General features: G+C 42.8%; 1 protein-coding gene across 14 annotated transcripts in view; it reads right to left on the bottom strand.

Moving 5' to 3' along the window:
- The window catches only part of LOC116389103 (RNA-binding protein Musashi homolog 2), a 241749-nt gene extending 230622 nt beyond the window's left edge, over window positions 1–11127 (bottom strand). For all 14 annotated transcript variants that reach the window (XM_031857530.1, XM_031857532.1, XM_031857529.1 and 11 more), the window contains exons 1-4: window positions 10893–11127; window positions 10506–10546; window positions 10060–10141; window positions 9339–9423 (exon numbers count right to left, since the gene is read on the bottom strand). In XM_031857530.1, coding sequence (XP_031713390.1) covers window positions 9339–9423; window positions 10060–10141; window positions 10506–10546; window positions 10893–10954 — 270 coding nt within the window. In that variant the 5' untranslated portion in view covers window positions 10955–11127. The remainder of the gene's footprint in view (window positions 1–9338; window positions 9424–10059; window positions 10142–10505; window positions 10547–10892) is intronic.
- Window positions 11128–16244: the final 5117 nt, after the last annotated feature.

Below are 16244 nucleotides of genomic sequence, written 5' to 3'. Positions count from 1 at the left end.
GTGTGGGGGCCAGCCACACCATCTTTCTGCAGTAGGGATGCATATGGAGCGACAACGAGGCCGATCTTTTCAATTCTACTATACATTATACACAAGAATTATAACTCCTGTTCATTTTAAAGATTTGTTTACCAAGTCGCTGGTGCACGATTTCTTGTTTTAATAAGTAAAAACAATTCAGTAAATGTACATCTATGTATGCATTTGTCACATTTTGTTTTAAAGAGTCAGGAAAGCTTAATGTTTAAATGCAGGCCTGATGTTGCCTCTCGCATGAAAGAATGATCCCGCTCACTTCCACTCAGTGAGGCATTCAGATTGTCCATTAAATACTGGTATGGGATCGGTACGCGGTGTCGGCCGATACCCAAAGCCCAGGTTTGGCTATCGGGTTTTAGGGACTGAAAAAGTCTGAACGCTGCATCCCCATTCAGCTGGTCATGGCCGCAGCACAGAGCGGCTTTTATTTTAGGCAGGAATCGCTGATTGAATATGACAGGGAGAAAATGAGAGTCTGAGGCCACCGACGCCTCCAGATATTGCCAAATAACCAGGAGGATGCGTCAGATCAGCCTGTTTCTCCATCGTGTGCTTGTTATCTCATTAGCTACATCTTCCTCGTTAATTTCACTGGTAGGAAGGTACGTGGGGGGGGGGGGGGTTCTCATCAACCTTGCAAAATGAGGAGGAACTATCTCAAACAGCCATGTCATCCTAAATTGTCCTTGCCTGGTTACCAATGAAAATGTAAAAGATATTACTCATTTGTGTCCCTGAAAAATCTCGTTTCATGTTGCTCTGTATTTTGCCACGTGCCGTGCTGAAATAGCTACAGTTAGAGTACCAATTCTATGCTTGCATAAAAGTCACCACTTCAGCACAGATGGATATATTTAAGAAAAGAGACATCTCTCCCTGCTGCGGGAGACAACGGAGAGAAAGTGAATTAAGGAACACGAGAACAAAAAGACGCCATCTGCACAGATCAATTAAGCCAATGAGACTGACTACGATTTAATGCGTTTGAAGGGACGCCATGATGTGCAATGTCATTGTCATCTTTTCCCGTCAGTCTCGGTTATTACGGTTATCTTTCTAAATCAAGTCAAAATGAGAAATGAATTCAATAACACCTGGGTACGGCAACCCTGCTTGTAATGAATTTCATTTAAAGATTTGTTTTAGCACTTAGCCCGAGGCACAACCAATTCAAACCCAATTATTTTGTGCGCCCAGTTCGAGCAAAGACAACACATTATGCTTTGAATTCCAAAGTCCTATATACTTGGTAATGTATCTTACTTTTTTAAAGCCTATACACAAAACATATCAAACCTCATTTCGACAAAATGCGCAAACTAATTGTTTTTTCGGCCTTGCTGAGAATTTCTATTCACGACGAAAGCTTCCCGTTTCCCGCGCACAAAGAGAGCTCTTAAACACACGGAGGTCGTATAGTTTGTCGGTTGGAAACATTACAATTATCAAAAAAAGGAGCCAATTATATGCACAGAATTGCGTTCAAAACGAGGCTACTGCAGATTGTTTAAATCGCACTCGGAGCAATGCAACCAAATTAGGCAAAGAGGACTTACTAACCAATCCTTCTGAGAAATCCTGTAGCAGCGCCTTTTCAGGTCACGACTCATGATGAATGACTCCTTTGACAAATCGGAACATGAGGAGGGGAGACGTAGCAATTATTTACCTTCGGTTTACATATTCATGTGCGTGGGGTTTTAAAAGTACAAAGTGCCTTCACACTGCAGGCCCAAGAGCTACAGTATGCGCTGCCCTTTGCACTGGATAGCCGTACTTTTGAACTGGAGACGACGCTGTCTCGGTTTCACCCCATACTTCCTTCCTGAAACATTTTTTTTGTTATGCAACACACGTATCATCAGGTTTGGGATCAGTCAACCTGACCTGGGTAGTGCACTTGTTTCAGTAATTCCCCATAGAGTACCTGTATCTGTTTTCATCCATCAACACATTTAAAAAAAACAAAACACATTTTTTGCAAATAAAATGACCTATTGGTGATTTACTTTGCATGTTTTGGTCTAATTTGTTTCCTTGAAAGTACTTTTGTTAATGGGTTGGGGGGGGGTTTGAAACACTCTTGTCTTTACTTTGCTAGGGCTTTGACCATCATTTTTGCAGTCTCCACCTATATCAGCTGAATGCAACAAGTGTAGGCAAACTCTGTGGTTTGTCGAGGTGGATTCTGGGTACGAATCACGAGCTGATGTAAAACTAGAGAAGGCAATTTCTAGGGAACATGTGTACCAAAAGGCACATTAAAAACGCATAAATTGAAGACATATCACTCCGGCGCAGAAAGGTAGACCTCCCCCATCCAGCTGTAGCTTTATGGCTGTCATCTAGTAGCAGTAAAAGTACTTTATTAAACCCCCCCCCCTCTAGGAAACGTCTATCGTGGAGACGTCACAGGCAGCGCATGCAAACTAAACGGCGCATAGATATTTAGAAAACCCGACTTGGAGCTGAATGAACAATATGCTTTGAACATTACGTTTTATTGGTTGCCAGATTAGCTGCTCAAACGTGGGCAACCGACGCTATCAAGCAGGTAAACACCTGGAATTTACCTTCTGTGTGTTGTTCGCTACTGTGGAAGTATGAAGGTCGTTGGGATCGTTAAATTCATTTAGAGGAGCAGAGTAATAAACTTTACTTGGACCGACTACACTCGTACACAAGGACTTGTCTGTTGTTGTTGCCTTTGTTATAAGTGAGGGTGTTTACATGTTGCAAAGTGGAAGCAATAGGACTTTAAAAAGGGAACTACGGACATTTTCAGAATTCACACGGGATATATATTCCAATGGTCTAAGAAAGTCCAAAAAATATTAGTGAACAAAACTTTCCCAAAAACTAGAAGGCTAAAACTCAAATGGTGTCATCAAGTTAAAAGTTTCACAACTGAGAACATTACAAATTAATAAAAAATAAAGCTCTTTTTGGGTATAAAAAGAAAACAAACATTCTGTCAGTCCACAAAATCAGTTGCCCGTTCATTGTTTAAGGATGAGCTCCAGACTAAATACTTGATGACATCATACGTTTTAGAGTCACTTCTCTGGCTTTGAAAGAGAGTACAGTAAGTCTTACAAATATTGACTGAACCTAAGCTACGGAAATGACCTATTGGAATTCCTAATTTAGGCGGCGTCTCTTGCCAGGCTGGCAACCACAGCTTTTGGTTGCTGAAACTGAAAACACGGGTCGCCATTTGCATACATCACCTAATGTTTGAGTAATTAAGATTCTATGCAGTTGCTGCGTGCGTCAGCTATTAAAAGGAAACGTTGCTATCAATGGGTGTGCCAGCTCTGGCAGCCTCAACCTCATTATGTCGTGGAGCTGCCCACTGGTGTTGCTTCGAGCGCCGGTGTTTGTCTACCTTCAACTGCCGAACTCGACGTGTGTCACGTATCGAGGTGTTGTGCATGTTTTGCAAGTATCATTTCCAGTCAAGCCAAGGGTCAATCGCAATCAAAATGAGTCATCGAAAAACAGCCACTAAAGAGTTAAACCACTGCTATGTATAAAAAATAAAATAATTTAAAACTCCAGCCAGACCCAATTCACACCTGTGATTAATTCCATGTCACCGAGTGCGTTTACACGCGCACTTGCATCCTGGTTACGATGGGGATTTTGGAGAGCTCCAACAGAAACCAGGAAACTGTGGTGTGCAAACACCTTTTCCAGGTATTTAAAGATAGCAGGAAATCAATACAGCTGCACACAGGTGAGGATATGATTTGATGTTTACATGCAACTTAAAAAAACCTGGATACTACTGCGAATGTCACTACACTAAGTTTGCTCTTTTTGAGAAATTAAATATTGCTATTCTTCCGGGTAATAAGGGTATGCTTAGTACCGTCTGTTTCTTTCCTTCGATTAGATTTATTTCACTATCTAATGGCAGCGGCACCTCTTATGTGCAATTGACTGACAGCCTCTAAAGTGATGTCATTGTCAAGGGCCTCCGCAAGTACGGTATGTTTGCCTTTTACAACGCGGCTATCTCACATCCGAGTTTACACAGCTGAGTTCATGCGGAGCACAGGAGCGTGAGTAGTGACGCGCTAAAGACGCCCTGCTGGCGAAGTGGCTGTACATCAGCCCAACGGGACCTTTTCTAATTAACAGCATCGGCGCACCTTTCTTATATGATGACGCACGATCTCACGCAGGTTTCCTCACAACATCGTACAGCCCGATATGTCGACATAACAGATGAGAACAGACCGAGAGGAATCCCCTCTCCATCTTTTATCTTCTACAGCCTTTTTTTTTTACTACAGAGTCTCTGTGGGCCGCTTCTGCATGCAACTGTGGGAGATCAGGGCTGAGAAACAGCCTCTATCTTAAGTTCACATCTTATATATATATATATTTAAAAAAAAAAAAAAAGGATTTCACATATTAATGTGGCTCCTGGGTAAACTCTCCTCCTCTCTCTTAAGACATATCTACAGTAGCACGATGGTTAAGCTAAAAGGGAGGAAAAAAAGTCTTATCAAAGATTGCAGCCCCCCCCCCCCCCCCCCCAACCTTAAGAGCGAGAGCAGGTCCACAGGTGTGCCTGCGCGATACCAAATAGACGGAATAGACAAGAAATTAAAACGTAAATGTTTCCTATCTGTGCTGTCGATCTTTACCGATTTTTGTTTGGGGATATTTTTTTGTGGCGGGATAACGCCACGCAGACAAGGCAGTTTGTTACGCTCGTCGAACCGATAATGAGAATGTTTCCAAAGCTCGCCAGACACGAGGAAATCTTTTTTTTTCTTTTCATTTTACTGAAGAAAATATGCAACACCATTATGAGTGTGATCCAGATTCGGCTGGTGTTACACAAGATATTACATTACCGCCCTGACAAACATCTGATGTTCTGCGCGTACCGACAGGAGACAGATACAGCGTGAACTAATAACGCCTTCAGCCATAATTAACTGCAGGAGACAGAGCACCTGCTAACCTTAAACAAGGGCAAGTCGGAGTTTAGCTCGCTTCCAAAATCCCACCCGATACGATTTAGATCTGCCCAAAAACAGCTGTTTATCCATGCCTTATTCTACTGCTTTCCTCTTGCATAGTGTGCATTGACCTGGGCTCATTCAGCAACATGGAACATTCATAGATGTTTGTGGGTTTTACAGGTTGCAGTAAGTTAGATTGAAGTCTTTGCTGTTTAAAGTAAAATGAACGGTATCACGAGTGATAAATTCACATTTTGCATTCAAACATAACCTTTAGTAGGTCCCTGAAGAATTTTTACTGATTTTTCTTTTCCCATATAACCGCTTTACATAAAACAATACAAAAAAAAGCCAACCTGGAATCACTCTGCTGCCTTGTTGAGCTCTCAACTGTTACTTCTCAAATGCTAAATCGTGTTCCATGTGATCTCCCCTTGTTCATGCCGACCTGCCTCTCGAAGAGTCTTCGGGAACAGATGCTGCGGCTCGCATATTTCCCAAAAACTGAACAAAAGCATCATGAAAAATGGTAAATATGTTCTGAATTACCAGCATGTGTGTTTTGAAGCCCCAGGCTGCGCTTCCCCATATGTCTCATTCACATTCATCCCGGTCTGGGTGTTTTCATAACCGGACAAAAGGCTGAGCGCACGCTTGGAAAAATATAAATAAATAAAAAGAAAATACAAATAAAGAATAAGAGGAAGGCTTTGACTGTGTGCACGTAATTTCACATCCTGGCATTTTTGTGGATGCTACGTTTGATTCTATAGCTCTTTCAGGGAGAAGTTGGGCTAAAATAATGAGAATATCAATGTAATCGAAGCAAGAAATGCCTCTTTTTGTGTTTGCTTTTTAACGAATATTACTTCATGATAATGACTATTTCGTGCGTGTTTGTCGGTCAGCCACGTTAGTTTAATTCAGGCATCTATATTTAAAAAATAGATAAGAGACGAACAAACAAGGAAACAAAAATGGAAATTAGATATGATTTCCACTTTCCCCTTGTGCGAATCCTATGACTCAACTTGTTCACAGTCGCAGCACCTCCAGCCACTCGCGCCCTTCAAGGTTACCGAGGACAAAAAACTGCTGGTGAGGATTCATTCAAGCACTGCTGAAAGTGGGCGGCTCGTATCGAACCAACATGTGCAAGCGCATCAAGAACCGGCCGCATCCGCCGGACCGGGTGCCGGTCCTTTTCACTCGCGCTGAGCAACTTTATAAAAATAAAAGAGATATGACAGATCCTAATGCGGTGCCATCTTGATAGTGCGAGCGGTAAGATGTATACGACGCTGCGGCGGATACAGCCCAGTGACTAATAGTGAGGAGAACGACACAGACGGCTGCCTTAGGTCTGTAATCTTCTATCGCACCCCGAACGGATAAACAACAGCACATTAGCAGCTAGGAAATATCAATTTCTGCATCTATTTGAGCCAGGATCTTTGGTATTTCAATTAGACTGTCAAACACTCATCCGATTATAAGAATGTCAAGCAAAAAAAAAAAAGCTTCACTTTGCTGTTTATTATGACGAAGCCATTGGTTATAATAACAGGAGTATTATAGTATTGTTAATATATTTCAGGTTTGGGGGTATGGAGACAAAACCGCCTGGCAACAGAGCAAATGAATCATATTAAAAGAAATTGTTTCATTAACATCAGCCAGGATTGCATATCTTACTTGGCTCCACATCTTTATGAATACAGACTGTGTAATAGTCAACGTCCAATATGATGATGCTAATAGTCATTAAAACGTATGTATTCGAGGCATCCATGTTAACACGACTCCCCAATGATGGAGTCCGGCCAGACCTCTCTCGCCCTTCATTTCCTGTCTGCCATCTAACAAAAGGCTACAAAAAAATAAATAAAAAGCCCCCAAAAATACCTCAACTAGTTTGGAATGAAAATCCCCTTCCACAACATACAGATTGTTTTTTTCAAGGAAGGATACTACCTGACAGAGGTAACGATAAATATTATGAAAAAGGGAAAAGGTACCGCCAAGCCTCGAGTGACTTGCCAATTAGACGAGGACAGATGTGCAACAAGTGTGGAGGACTTTGCTACGCCTGTGCACTAAGGCCACAATTTGGAGAGACTTTCAAATGTCAGCGCTCACTTCTCAGGGTGAGGATCTGTCAGAGCCGAAGAGTGCGACACAAGTCTGCCAAATACGACCTTACAGCCTACGATGCGATTGTTTACGTATGCATCTGTAGCTGCAAACCGTTCTGTATCTTTCTATGGATGTAACACGAAGAGAAAAAAAACAACTGTGTTTTAGCTCCGGCACAAATGCATAAGATTTAGAATATTCTACATTTTGATAAGGATAATATGTAGGAGCTGCCGGTGAAAGTTTGCCAACTTTACCCACGAGAACGTCCTTTATCTTACGGGTGAAAAAAAAAAAAAAACTATTTTGCAATCAATAATTCAGTTGCAACATCGATGTGGCAGTGGCTATGAGCATGAGGTCATCAAGTTAAGTCCAACGAAGATCTTAAGGGAATCATTTTCGAATGCTCGGGGAGTTTAACCAGTTACTGCTGCCACTGCTCTCAACGTGCCTTCGGGGTAAGGCACCGAACCAGCTGCACAGGGACAACTCCCAGGTGCAAGTGTATTTTTATTAGCGACACATTTCGCAAAAGTCAAGTTCATTTCAAATGTCAACCTTGAAGTTTACCAAACTGCTCCGTATTCTGCATCGAAAGCACGTTTTGCGTCATAACCCGCTCCTACGTACTCGCCGTTTGCAGCCGCGTATTTATTGGTCCTTTCACCGCCAACAACCTCGTCTCCTCTATTCACCGACCCGCCGCGTGTCTTTGTCACCCTTATAGATATAACATACACACACACACACACCACCACCACCCCCCCCGAGACTGAAAATAACATAACAGGAAGGATCGGATCAGATGGGGGAAGAGGAAACTAGTAATGCCCATCTCTGTGCCCCTTAATGTGTTCTGACATGCGTGTTTGCGATGCTAAATAACTCATTTTAAGACTAGTAGAAATACTAATCACATACGCCACCACTGAGCGGTTGTGGAAACTGGCCAAAAAAAAACCTCACAGCTCCCTAATAATAATAATAATAATAATAATAATAATAATAATAATAATAATAATAATAAAAGAGGAGCCGAATCACTGGGAAAATAAAATAAGATCCACTGTCCAACAAAATAGCCTTTTTTAGCTCTGGACCAATCACACCTGAGCTCAAGAATGTGATTAAAATGGACAACAAATCCCTTTGCCATATCCTACACAGGTTCCAGAGTGCCCTTTGACTACAATCCCTTTGTCTTTGGAAATCCTGAAATAAATAAATATTCCTCCATCCGGAGTTGCCTTCAGCCGAAGGTAGCACAACAGTACGATTCCATTTTCAAAACCACGCGGCCATATCTGGATATTACCGAGCAGAAATCCCTGACAAATGCAATCTCAGCTGAACCCTGTCTAATCCATCACTACAGACATCTCTCAAAGAGAAAGTGAGTAGCATCTTTAATTATTCATCTACTGACAAATTTCAAAAAGGGCAAGTAGAACCCACAGTGGTTCAGAGTTCTTCATGGGACACACGTGGAAAGGTCTGTGGATCAATTGGCTTGTCCACGCGAATAAAGTCAGACCATTCTTTCTGAGCTAAACACACATTTACCACGGTCGTGGATTGGCGTTACACTGCCACACGTAGAATTATTTTACAATGCAGTCACCAATTATTTTGAATAACATGCTTGTTCACAAAGTTGTTTAATTCTGCTTTTAGTTGAGCTTTTTTTTTTTTTAAAGATGTCGTGGCACTATTTAATGGGGTAAGTGCTGGTTTCCCACACTTACGGTATCAGCGCATCAGGTGTGATACGACGCAATATCTGCTGGGTCAAACACAAGCGGTGGCAGCAGGGCCTGAGACAGCACGCCCTTCAGTGGAACATGAGATATGTGTGTGGCTGCGGCGAACAGGGAATGGGGGGGGGGGGGGGGGGGGGGTGGGGGGGGGGGGGGGGGCCTGTCAGCCCCATTCAGCCAGAGAAGTGAAAGTGAACACACATATTATTCACCCCGGAGTTGTGTTTTTATTGCTCAGCTTTAAGTGTTGAAGGGGCCGCCGTTTAGCCCATATATGCGTGACCTTGATCCACACCGCCTGTTAACTTAAGAGGTGTTCAACCACAAAAGGCCTCGCAGGCAGCAAAAAAAGTCACACAGTGTGATGGCAAAGGCACAAACACAAACACACTTACGTAAGTGGGAGGTAAAATTAACTCACCGTCTTTGAGTCTAATTCGTGGTGTTGTTGAGCTAAGACTTTATCTACACTGGCAGCATCTGTAAACGTAACAAACCCAAATCCTCTGCAAAACAAAGAAACACAAAGAAACGAGAACAACAATGTTAGAAATGCGCACACACACACACACACACACACACACACACACATAATTGCAATACATGTTGTTTCATGCAAATACTAAACATAGCGAAACTATAGCGTGGCTTGCCATGATGAAACTGCACAACAATGGGCATAATATTCCTATGACCTTATTATTTTTACAATAATAATAATAATAATAATAATAATAATAAACAATCCAACAAAAATAAACTGATGGAGGTCCTGTGGCAGATTTGGAACAGAAACTGAGCAGGCTGCTGATCATTATTTGGTGTGTTACAATGGGAGACGACAGCACACCAACATTGCGGTGCAGTCACAAAGTCAATGTCAAATTGCATTCGGCTGCAGCTTTACAGCAGCGAGCATTTAAGCTTATCTGGCTTGCTGTGAAACCACACGCAGGCACGCGCGCGCGCGCGCACACACACACACGCGCGAACACGTGCGCGCGCGGACACGGGAAAAACACACACACATATGCACGCTGGATTAACACGAAACACGGACAAAGTGAGCGATATCGTCACATGCACTGGAGAGGAGAGGAGAGGAGGGGGGTTGAAAAAAGTAGGAAGAGCCCGGTATTTACCTTGAGCGTTTTGTCGTGGGGTCTCTCATCACCATACATTCTCTTATTTCTCCGAATTTACTAAAATAGTCTCTAAGGCTGTCTGTGAATAGAGAAAAAAAAATATGTCGGGTCATTTGACAGAAAACATATGGGCATGCTGTTGTCACTGCATTTCAACCACACACACACACACACACACACACACAAAAACACCCCGCGATGCGCATAGGGGTCGAATAGAGGACTTCAGATGGACGGAGATCAAAAATAACATCGTGCACACACACACACTAGTGAGACATCCCATACAGTGCACTGCTGCACGGTGCCCATTCGCACATACACCCGCCACAGCCGCTACAACGAGCACTCAGTCACAGCGACAAGAAGAGGAAAAAAAGAAGAAGAAAAAACAACAAGAAAATACCGGGACACGGTGTAAAAAGAGAATAACAGTCTCTCACCTGGTGAGGTTTGCCAGCTGAGGCCACCGATAAACATTTTACTGTAAGGGGAAAACACAACAGAAGTGAGTCCAGATGTCAGTTCGGCCATTTTGACGACTAACTACTTCTAAAAGCGACCTTAAAGGATAAAGGAAGACTATGGAAACACATTCGCGCTTAGTATTTATGGTCTAGCGACATAAAAAAAGGTGGGGGGGGCAGGCCACTCTCGCTACAAAGCTGAGGGGGCTTTCAACTGAATGTGGAAACGGACCCGTGCACGGTTTAAGTGCGTACTGTAGAGGGGGACGAATCCAGCACACGGCAGTCGAAGTCCTCTCTAAGATGTTAACATGAAAGCAAAAAGCAGAGTACCTTTAGGAATACATTTAGAAAGATCCTTACCCCGGGTCATGTTGTGAATCATTTAGGCTTCCGGATGTGGCTTGACTCCCGTCTCCTTCCATATCTATTTCAAACTATAGGCTGTGACTACAGTAACAGTGACAGACACACACACAGATACGGGCAGGAGATATGCAAAGCCCCGCTATGAGAATATTACTGAGCCGGGAATGAAAGCGTCACACGTGGGATCAGCTCAGCCCCCTTGCTCCCTCCTCCCTCTCTCTCCGCACGCTCTACCTTGGCCCACAGGGGGGCGGAGCCTGCCTCTGTCACCTAACCAATCCAATTGACGTCAATTCAGGCAATCTGCAAACCAATCCTCCGATTTGTCATTTAATTAAGCACTAAGCCACTGAAGGTGAAAGTGGCTTATTGCTCTTCTAAATCAGTGGACACATAGCATTTAAAAAAAATAAAGAAATAAAAAATTCTTTGTCCAAGAAATGGTCTTCTTAATTAGCAATGTTGACTTAATATTACCCAGCTGACAGGTACACCTTTACAAAGCAGCAACGCGATTACCTTTCTACTAATTACATTAACTTGTTATTCTTCCGCCATACAATATAGTCCCTCAGAAACAACCACGAAATGGGGATGTTCCTCATGCATGTTAATATTGAGATTATCCTGATTGTTATGGCTCACAAGTGTTTTACAATTATTGAATATTTGAAATGAAATACTGTACTTTATATACTTGTTTGATTTTTAAATGGTGGCTAACAATATTTTTGCAGTGATAGGCTTATAAGACATGTTTTTTTTCATATGATTTTTAGTATGTGCATTTAAATTCTTACTACTCTTGGTGTACATTTAATATGGCTTCCAGCCTTAAAAACGATCAATACATAAATGCTATAGCACCAACAACGCAATGTTATAGTGTAAATATTAAATAACGTGTCTTTATGAATATTTTTAAGTTACACCTCAGAATATGCAGAATACCAGATTTTGAAATGAATGAAAAGGTGCCCAACTTTAGGCGTTAAGGTGGGCTGATTATTAGAGAAAGTCTCCCGAGCCATTGTGAAAGCCAACAAAGAATATCCTGCAGGTATCAAAAAAGTATGGCATCCATACGTGCAGTGAGGGGATTATGAATCTGTTCATGTAGATGACCTGTAATGAGCTGCTGGGGGGGGGGGCAGGGCTGGCATGTGGAGATAAACTGCCTCTGCCCCCTCATGACCCTGAAGAAGAAGAAGAAGAAGAAGAAGACGAAGAAATGAACATATAAAAGAACGTGGACATTTGTGGTGTGAAAAAACATGTTTTCGGTGCATATTTTTTGCACAGCGTGCTATCAATAGAACACAAGAAAAGGAAATCTCATGTACAAATTATGCTTTAAATTATGTATTATACATTTGTTTGCATCCGCGCCACATTGCTGCTCACAGAACTCGACAGACAATAAGACAATACATTCTCTAGAAATGCAGTTTCCATTCATCGTAGCACGAGAATAATTACAACAAAACATCCCGAGCTCTGCGCGGAACGTGACTAGTGATCCTATTTCATTACTCACATTCAGTGAAGTTTTTTTTTTTTTTGTTGAATAGGCCCGTCTGTGCTGACTGTTCAGGGCACTACCAGAGGGAATTTCTTATCTGGCCAGGCAGCATGTTTTTGAAACAATGACTTAGATAAAAACCCAAATAACAAGACGTTTGACAGTTTAACAGCTAAAACTCTGTCATTAGTTTGGGGACACCCAACATTGCGGATGTCTGTATCTCTGAAATGAATGTATGGAGGCAAATGGTGGCAACTCCTTGTGGCACAGGAGTGTCAAAGAAAATGAGAATATGACACCTTACTTTAACTTCTATTTTTCTGTCCCATGCCATTTGGTGATACATTCAAGATTATATTACTGTTGCATGTTCTATAAATTGTCAAATGTGTGACAGTACCCCACAGCATATGCCTGAAATGTGACGGTGGATAAAAACAAAAAAATTGCATTCACTCATGCAGCTGCAGAGAGAGAGAGAGAGAGAGAGAGAGAGAGAGAGAGAGAGAGAGAGAGGAGGAGTGAGGGAGGTTATGAATTGATGCGGAATATCAGTTCTGAGGAACAACAGGCTTTAAAGCGATCACAAGGTGTGCAAAAAAAATCACAGTTGATTTAACACATGAAGAGCAACTTGTTCTCTGCTCAAATAAAAACACTGGGGTCTCCGGTTTCACAGTGCGGTTGTGAATTATTCTGCCGTTTGAACACTGTTCTCATGGCCTTTGTGTTCACCGTTGCACCATGAAGAGTGCAAAGTCAAACGTGATGGAGAAGTAACATCAGGCATGACGTTTTTTTATAACATCCGATCACGGCTTGTGAGCCAGGTTTGAACCCCAAAAACAGCACGATGCCAAAGCAGACGCCCTATTATATTTCAAATCTATTATATTTCAACAACAAACCTCTCATATCTGATGGATCACACTTTGGTTCACCACTGGGGTTGCCAGATCCTATTTTTTTTTACACTGATTGAAGGAGAAAAATGTATAGATTTCTAAATAAAACGGTGTTCTCCTTTAATCTGAGCAGCCACCACTGCCTGATGAAAGTGCCCAAAATGTTTATCCTTCTTTAAGCAAGTTTAGGCTCTCTGACAGCTATGCTTTCAGAGCAGCTGAGCGTTTAGTATCGAGCGAGCAGGAAAGAGAGGGACGTGTATTTTTTTATGAACAAAACAGATTTCCTTGAAACCGAACATCGAACACCGTGGCTTGGAAGCCTTTATAAAGGGGGCAGCTGTTGAAGACGTTCTGATTAACGAGGGGGGTGAAGAATAAGAAGAAATACACACCTTTTTTATTTTTATTTCCTGCATGCTTTGAACTCATCTGTGTGTTGAATGATAATTCACCCTTCGCTTTCGAATCAAGGACAATGCAACGATTTCTGGAATCACATAGTTTGCATCAGTGCAATTGGGGCTTTGCATTCAGTGCTGAAAGATGAACCGCTTCTCAATGGAGAGGAAACTCAGCATGCAAAAAAAAAAAAAAGAAAAGAAAAGAAAAGAAGAAGAAGAAGCTTGTAACTAACCGAGCCTTTGCATGAAGACTGGGGGATTTGAGGATGGAGAGAGAAGTAAAATTGATAGTGTGTGAAAGAGCTGTACGGGGGAAAAGAAAGTGAGAGAAGCAATAGACTCGCTGACAGTGTTATGAGATGCTGTTTTGAGAAGAGGCATCCTGTTTCCTGTTGCAGTAATCATTTTACACCCTCAGAATCCTCACTTGACCTTGGAGAAATTGTCCCTGGATCATGCATAACCCCTTTCCTCCACACGGATTCCTACATGTAATCTGTTGGTGAATCACAAAATATATTAACCTTTGAATGTCTGGAGGCACAAAAACACGTGGTGATAATGGTGAAAATTGAAGTGTTCGGCGGTTTTCACGTTGTGATACATCATTTGCATGCCTCTCTCAGAGGCTCACCGTGTGTTTTGAGCACGCAAAGGAATCCAATACGCATTAATCCAACACTAAAAGATAGCTCAGACAAAACACCTTCCATCGCTTCCATGAATTTTTTGGGGATATTATTCAAACACTCTTGAGACGTTGTTAATTTGATCCTTCGGATCTTGTGAATGATTTGGTATTGATCTCTGTGGACCTCTGGAGGGCCTATTACAGTGGAATTCAGAATCCAGAGGAAAAAACGGCTGAGAAGGCTGCAGATGTGAACAAATTGTCTCCCTCTAGTGTCCTCTCCTCCCTGCTTCTTGGTTGCTGCATGAGTTAAAGCGCCTCTCAGACTGCAGGGAGGGAGCCAGACCGAGACATGCATAATTGACAGTCCTATTTCAGGAATTAGCCATCCGCCAAACTGCAGGCGACCTGCTCTTTCATCTCGCCTCGGGTAGCTTAGCATCTTCTGGGGGTACATTTCGGCCACATCTGATAGCAAACTGATGACTTTAAGGAATGACAGATTTCCTCCTCTCATCATGGATTTGTACGTTTCCAATGGGTGGTTGTGTGAAAACGTCGTCGACTGATCCTGATATGTGAGGATCACTGGGACCGTGTGCGATTGTTAGCACACAGAGAAACTGTTTGAAGTCAGATCAGTGGGGACGGATGTTCTGGTGATGAGTGATTTCTCTCCCCCATTATGCCCTCTGTAACTGCGCAGATGAGTTAATTAAGCTCTGCCAGAGGCTACGCACTAATATTCCAGGTAGATGGGCCACCGTGATATTCAGACGTCCACATTATTAAAAAGAACTAAACTGTAATATGGACGTCGAATAATCTGAAAGGCATAAGGCTCCTCAAAGCCTGCAAACTACCCTTGTAAACGTTGAAAAATGCTGTATTCCCTTGCACCAAGTGCCCAAAGGCACCTCAAGGTTCCACTAAACAGCTCGCAGCACAGCAGAGAATCGCAGATCGGAACAGTTCTGCAGAATCCCTCCAAATACACACACTTCTGTTGTGACAATAAAGGCCGAGCAAGTCTCCATTTTTTTTTCCAACCTCGCTATTAAAAGATAATTTGCATGTGGGGCTCTTTAGACCAATCGGGCTCGAGCACAAGTGGGTGATGACGACATCATTTACCTGCTCCACTGGGCTGGGAGATAAGCTCATGCCCCCGCTGCTCCCTGGAATGTTCTGGCTGCCTTTTTTTTGAACGACTCCAGAGAGAGCCGTGTGTTGCAGATGATGACGAGTGGCATTAAAGCACCGAAAGGAGCCGTCCCATCACCTGTACAGTCAGCAGTGCGGAGGAAGATGTGCACGTTGGCCTTTTGGAGAGCTTTGTTTGAGGCAGAGGGAGCGACGGACCCCTCCCCACGCAGAGACCCAGTCATGTAAGTTATATCAATCTTTTTGGGGATTTTAAATTGAGCATGATTTTGAGCTCCCCAAATCCCCCCCCCCCCTATTCTCTGTCAAAGTACATTTTGTTGAAATCCTCCTCAGGACAGCTGTGCAAAATGCTCTCTGGTTTATCATGCAAATTCACAGGACATGCTCAACAGTGTTGAGGGTTGAGGCACACTCATGCACAGCACAGCTGCATTTGTTGTTGCTCGACGGACAAACTGACGCACAAGAAGCCGGCAGATTTCTAGCCCGAAGAACTATCCTGTACCCAGTTTCACTCTCTCTCTCTCTCTCTCTCGGAGTTTGTTTATATGAGTGCATATGCTACGCCTCAGACATTTCTTTTAAAATCTTCCGGAGGCTTAGAACGGCACAATAAAGCAGGCCTCGCTGGACACACCGGCTAAGTGGGGCTTTCTGTCCTCCGGCTCTCTCCTTTCCCTTTTTACCTTATTTACTTTCCCCCTAACTGGCTGC

Source organism: Anarrhichthys ocellatus, unplaced genomic scaffold, assembly GCF_004355925.1.
Source record: "Anarrhichthys ocellatus isolate YVR2014 unplaced genomic scaffold, GSC_Weel_1.0 scaffold18, whole genome shotgun sequence".
In the NCBI taxonomy this organism is placed as follows: Eukaryota; Metazoa; Chordata; class Actinopteri; order Perciformes; family Anarhichadidae; genus Anarrhichthys; species Anarrhichthys ocellatus.
Note: the sequence above shows the minus strand (reverse complement) of the source record. Positions and strands in the feature narration are given on the sequence as shown.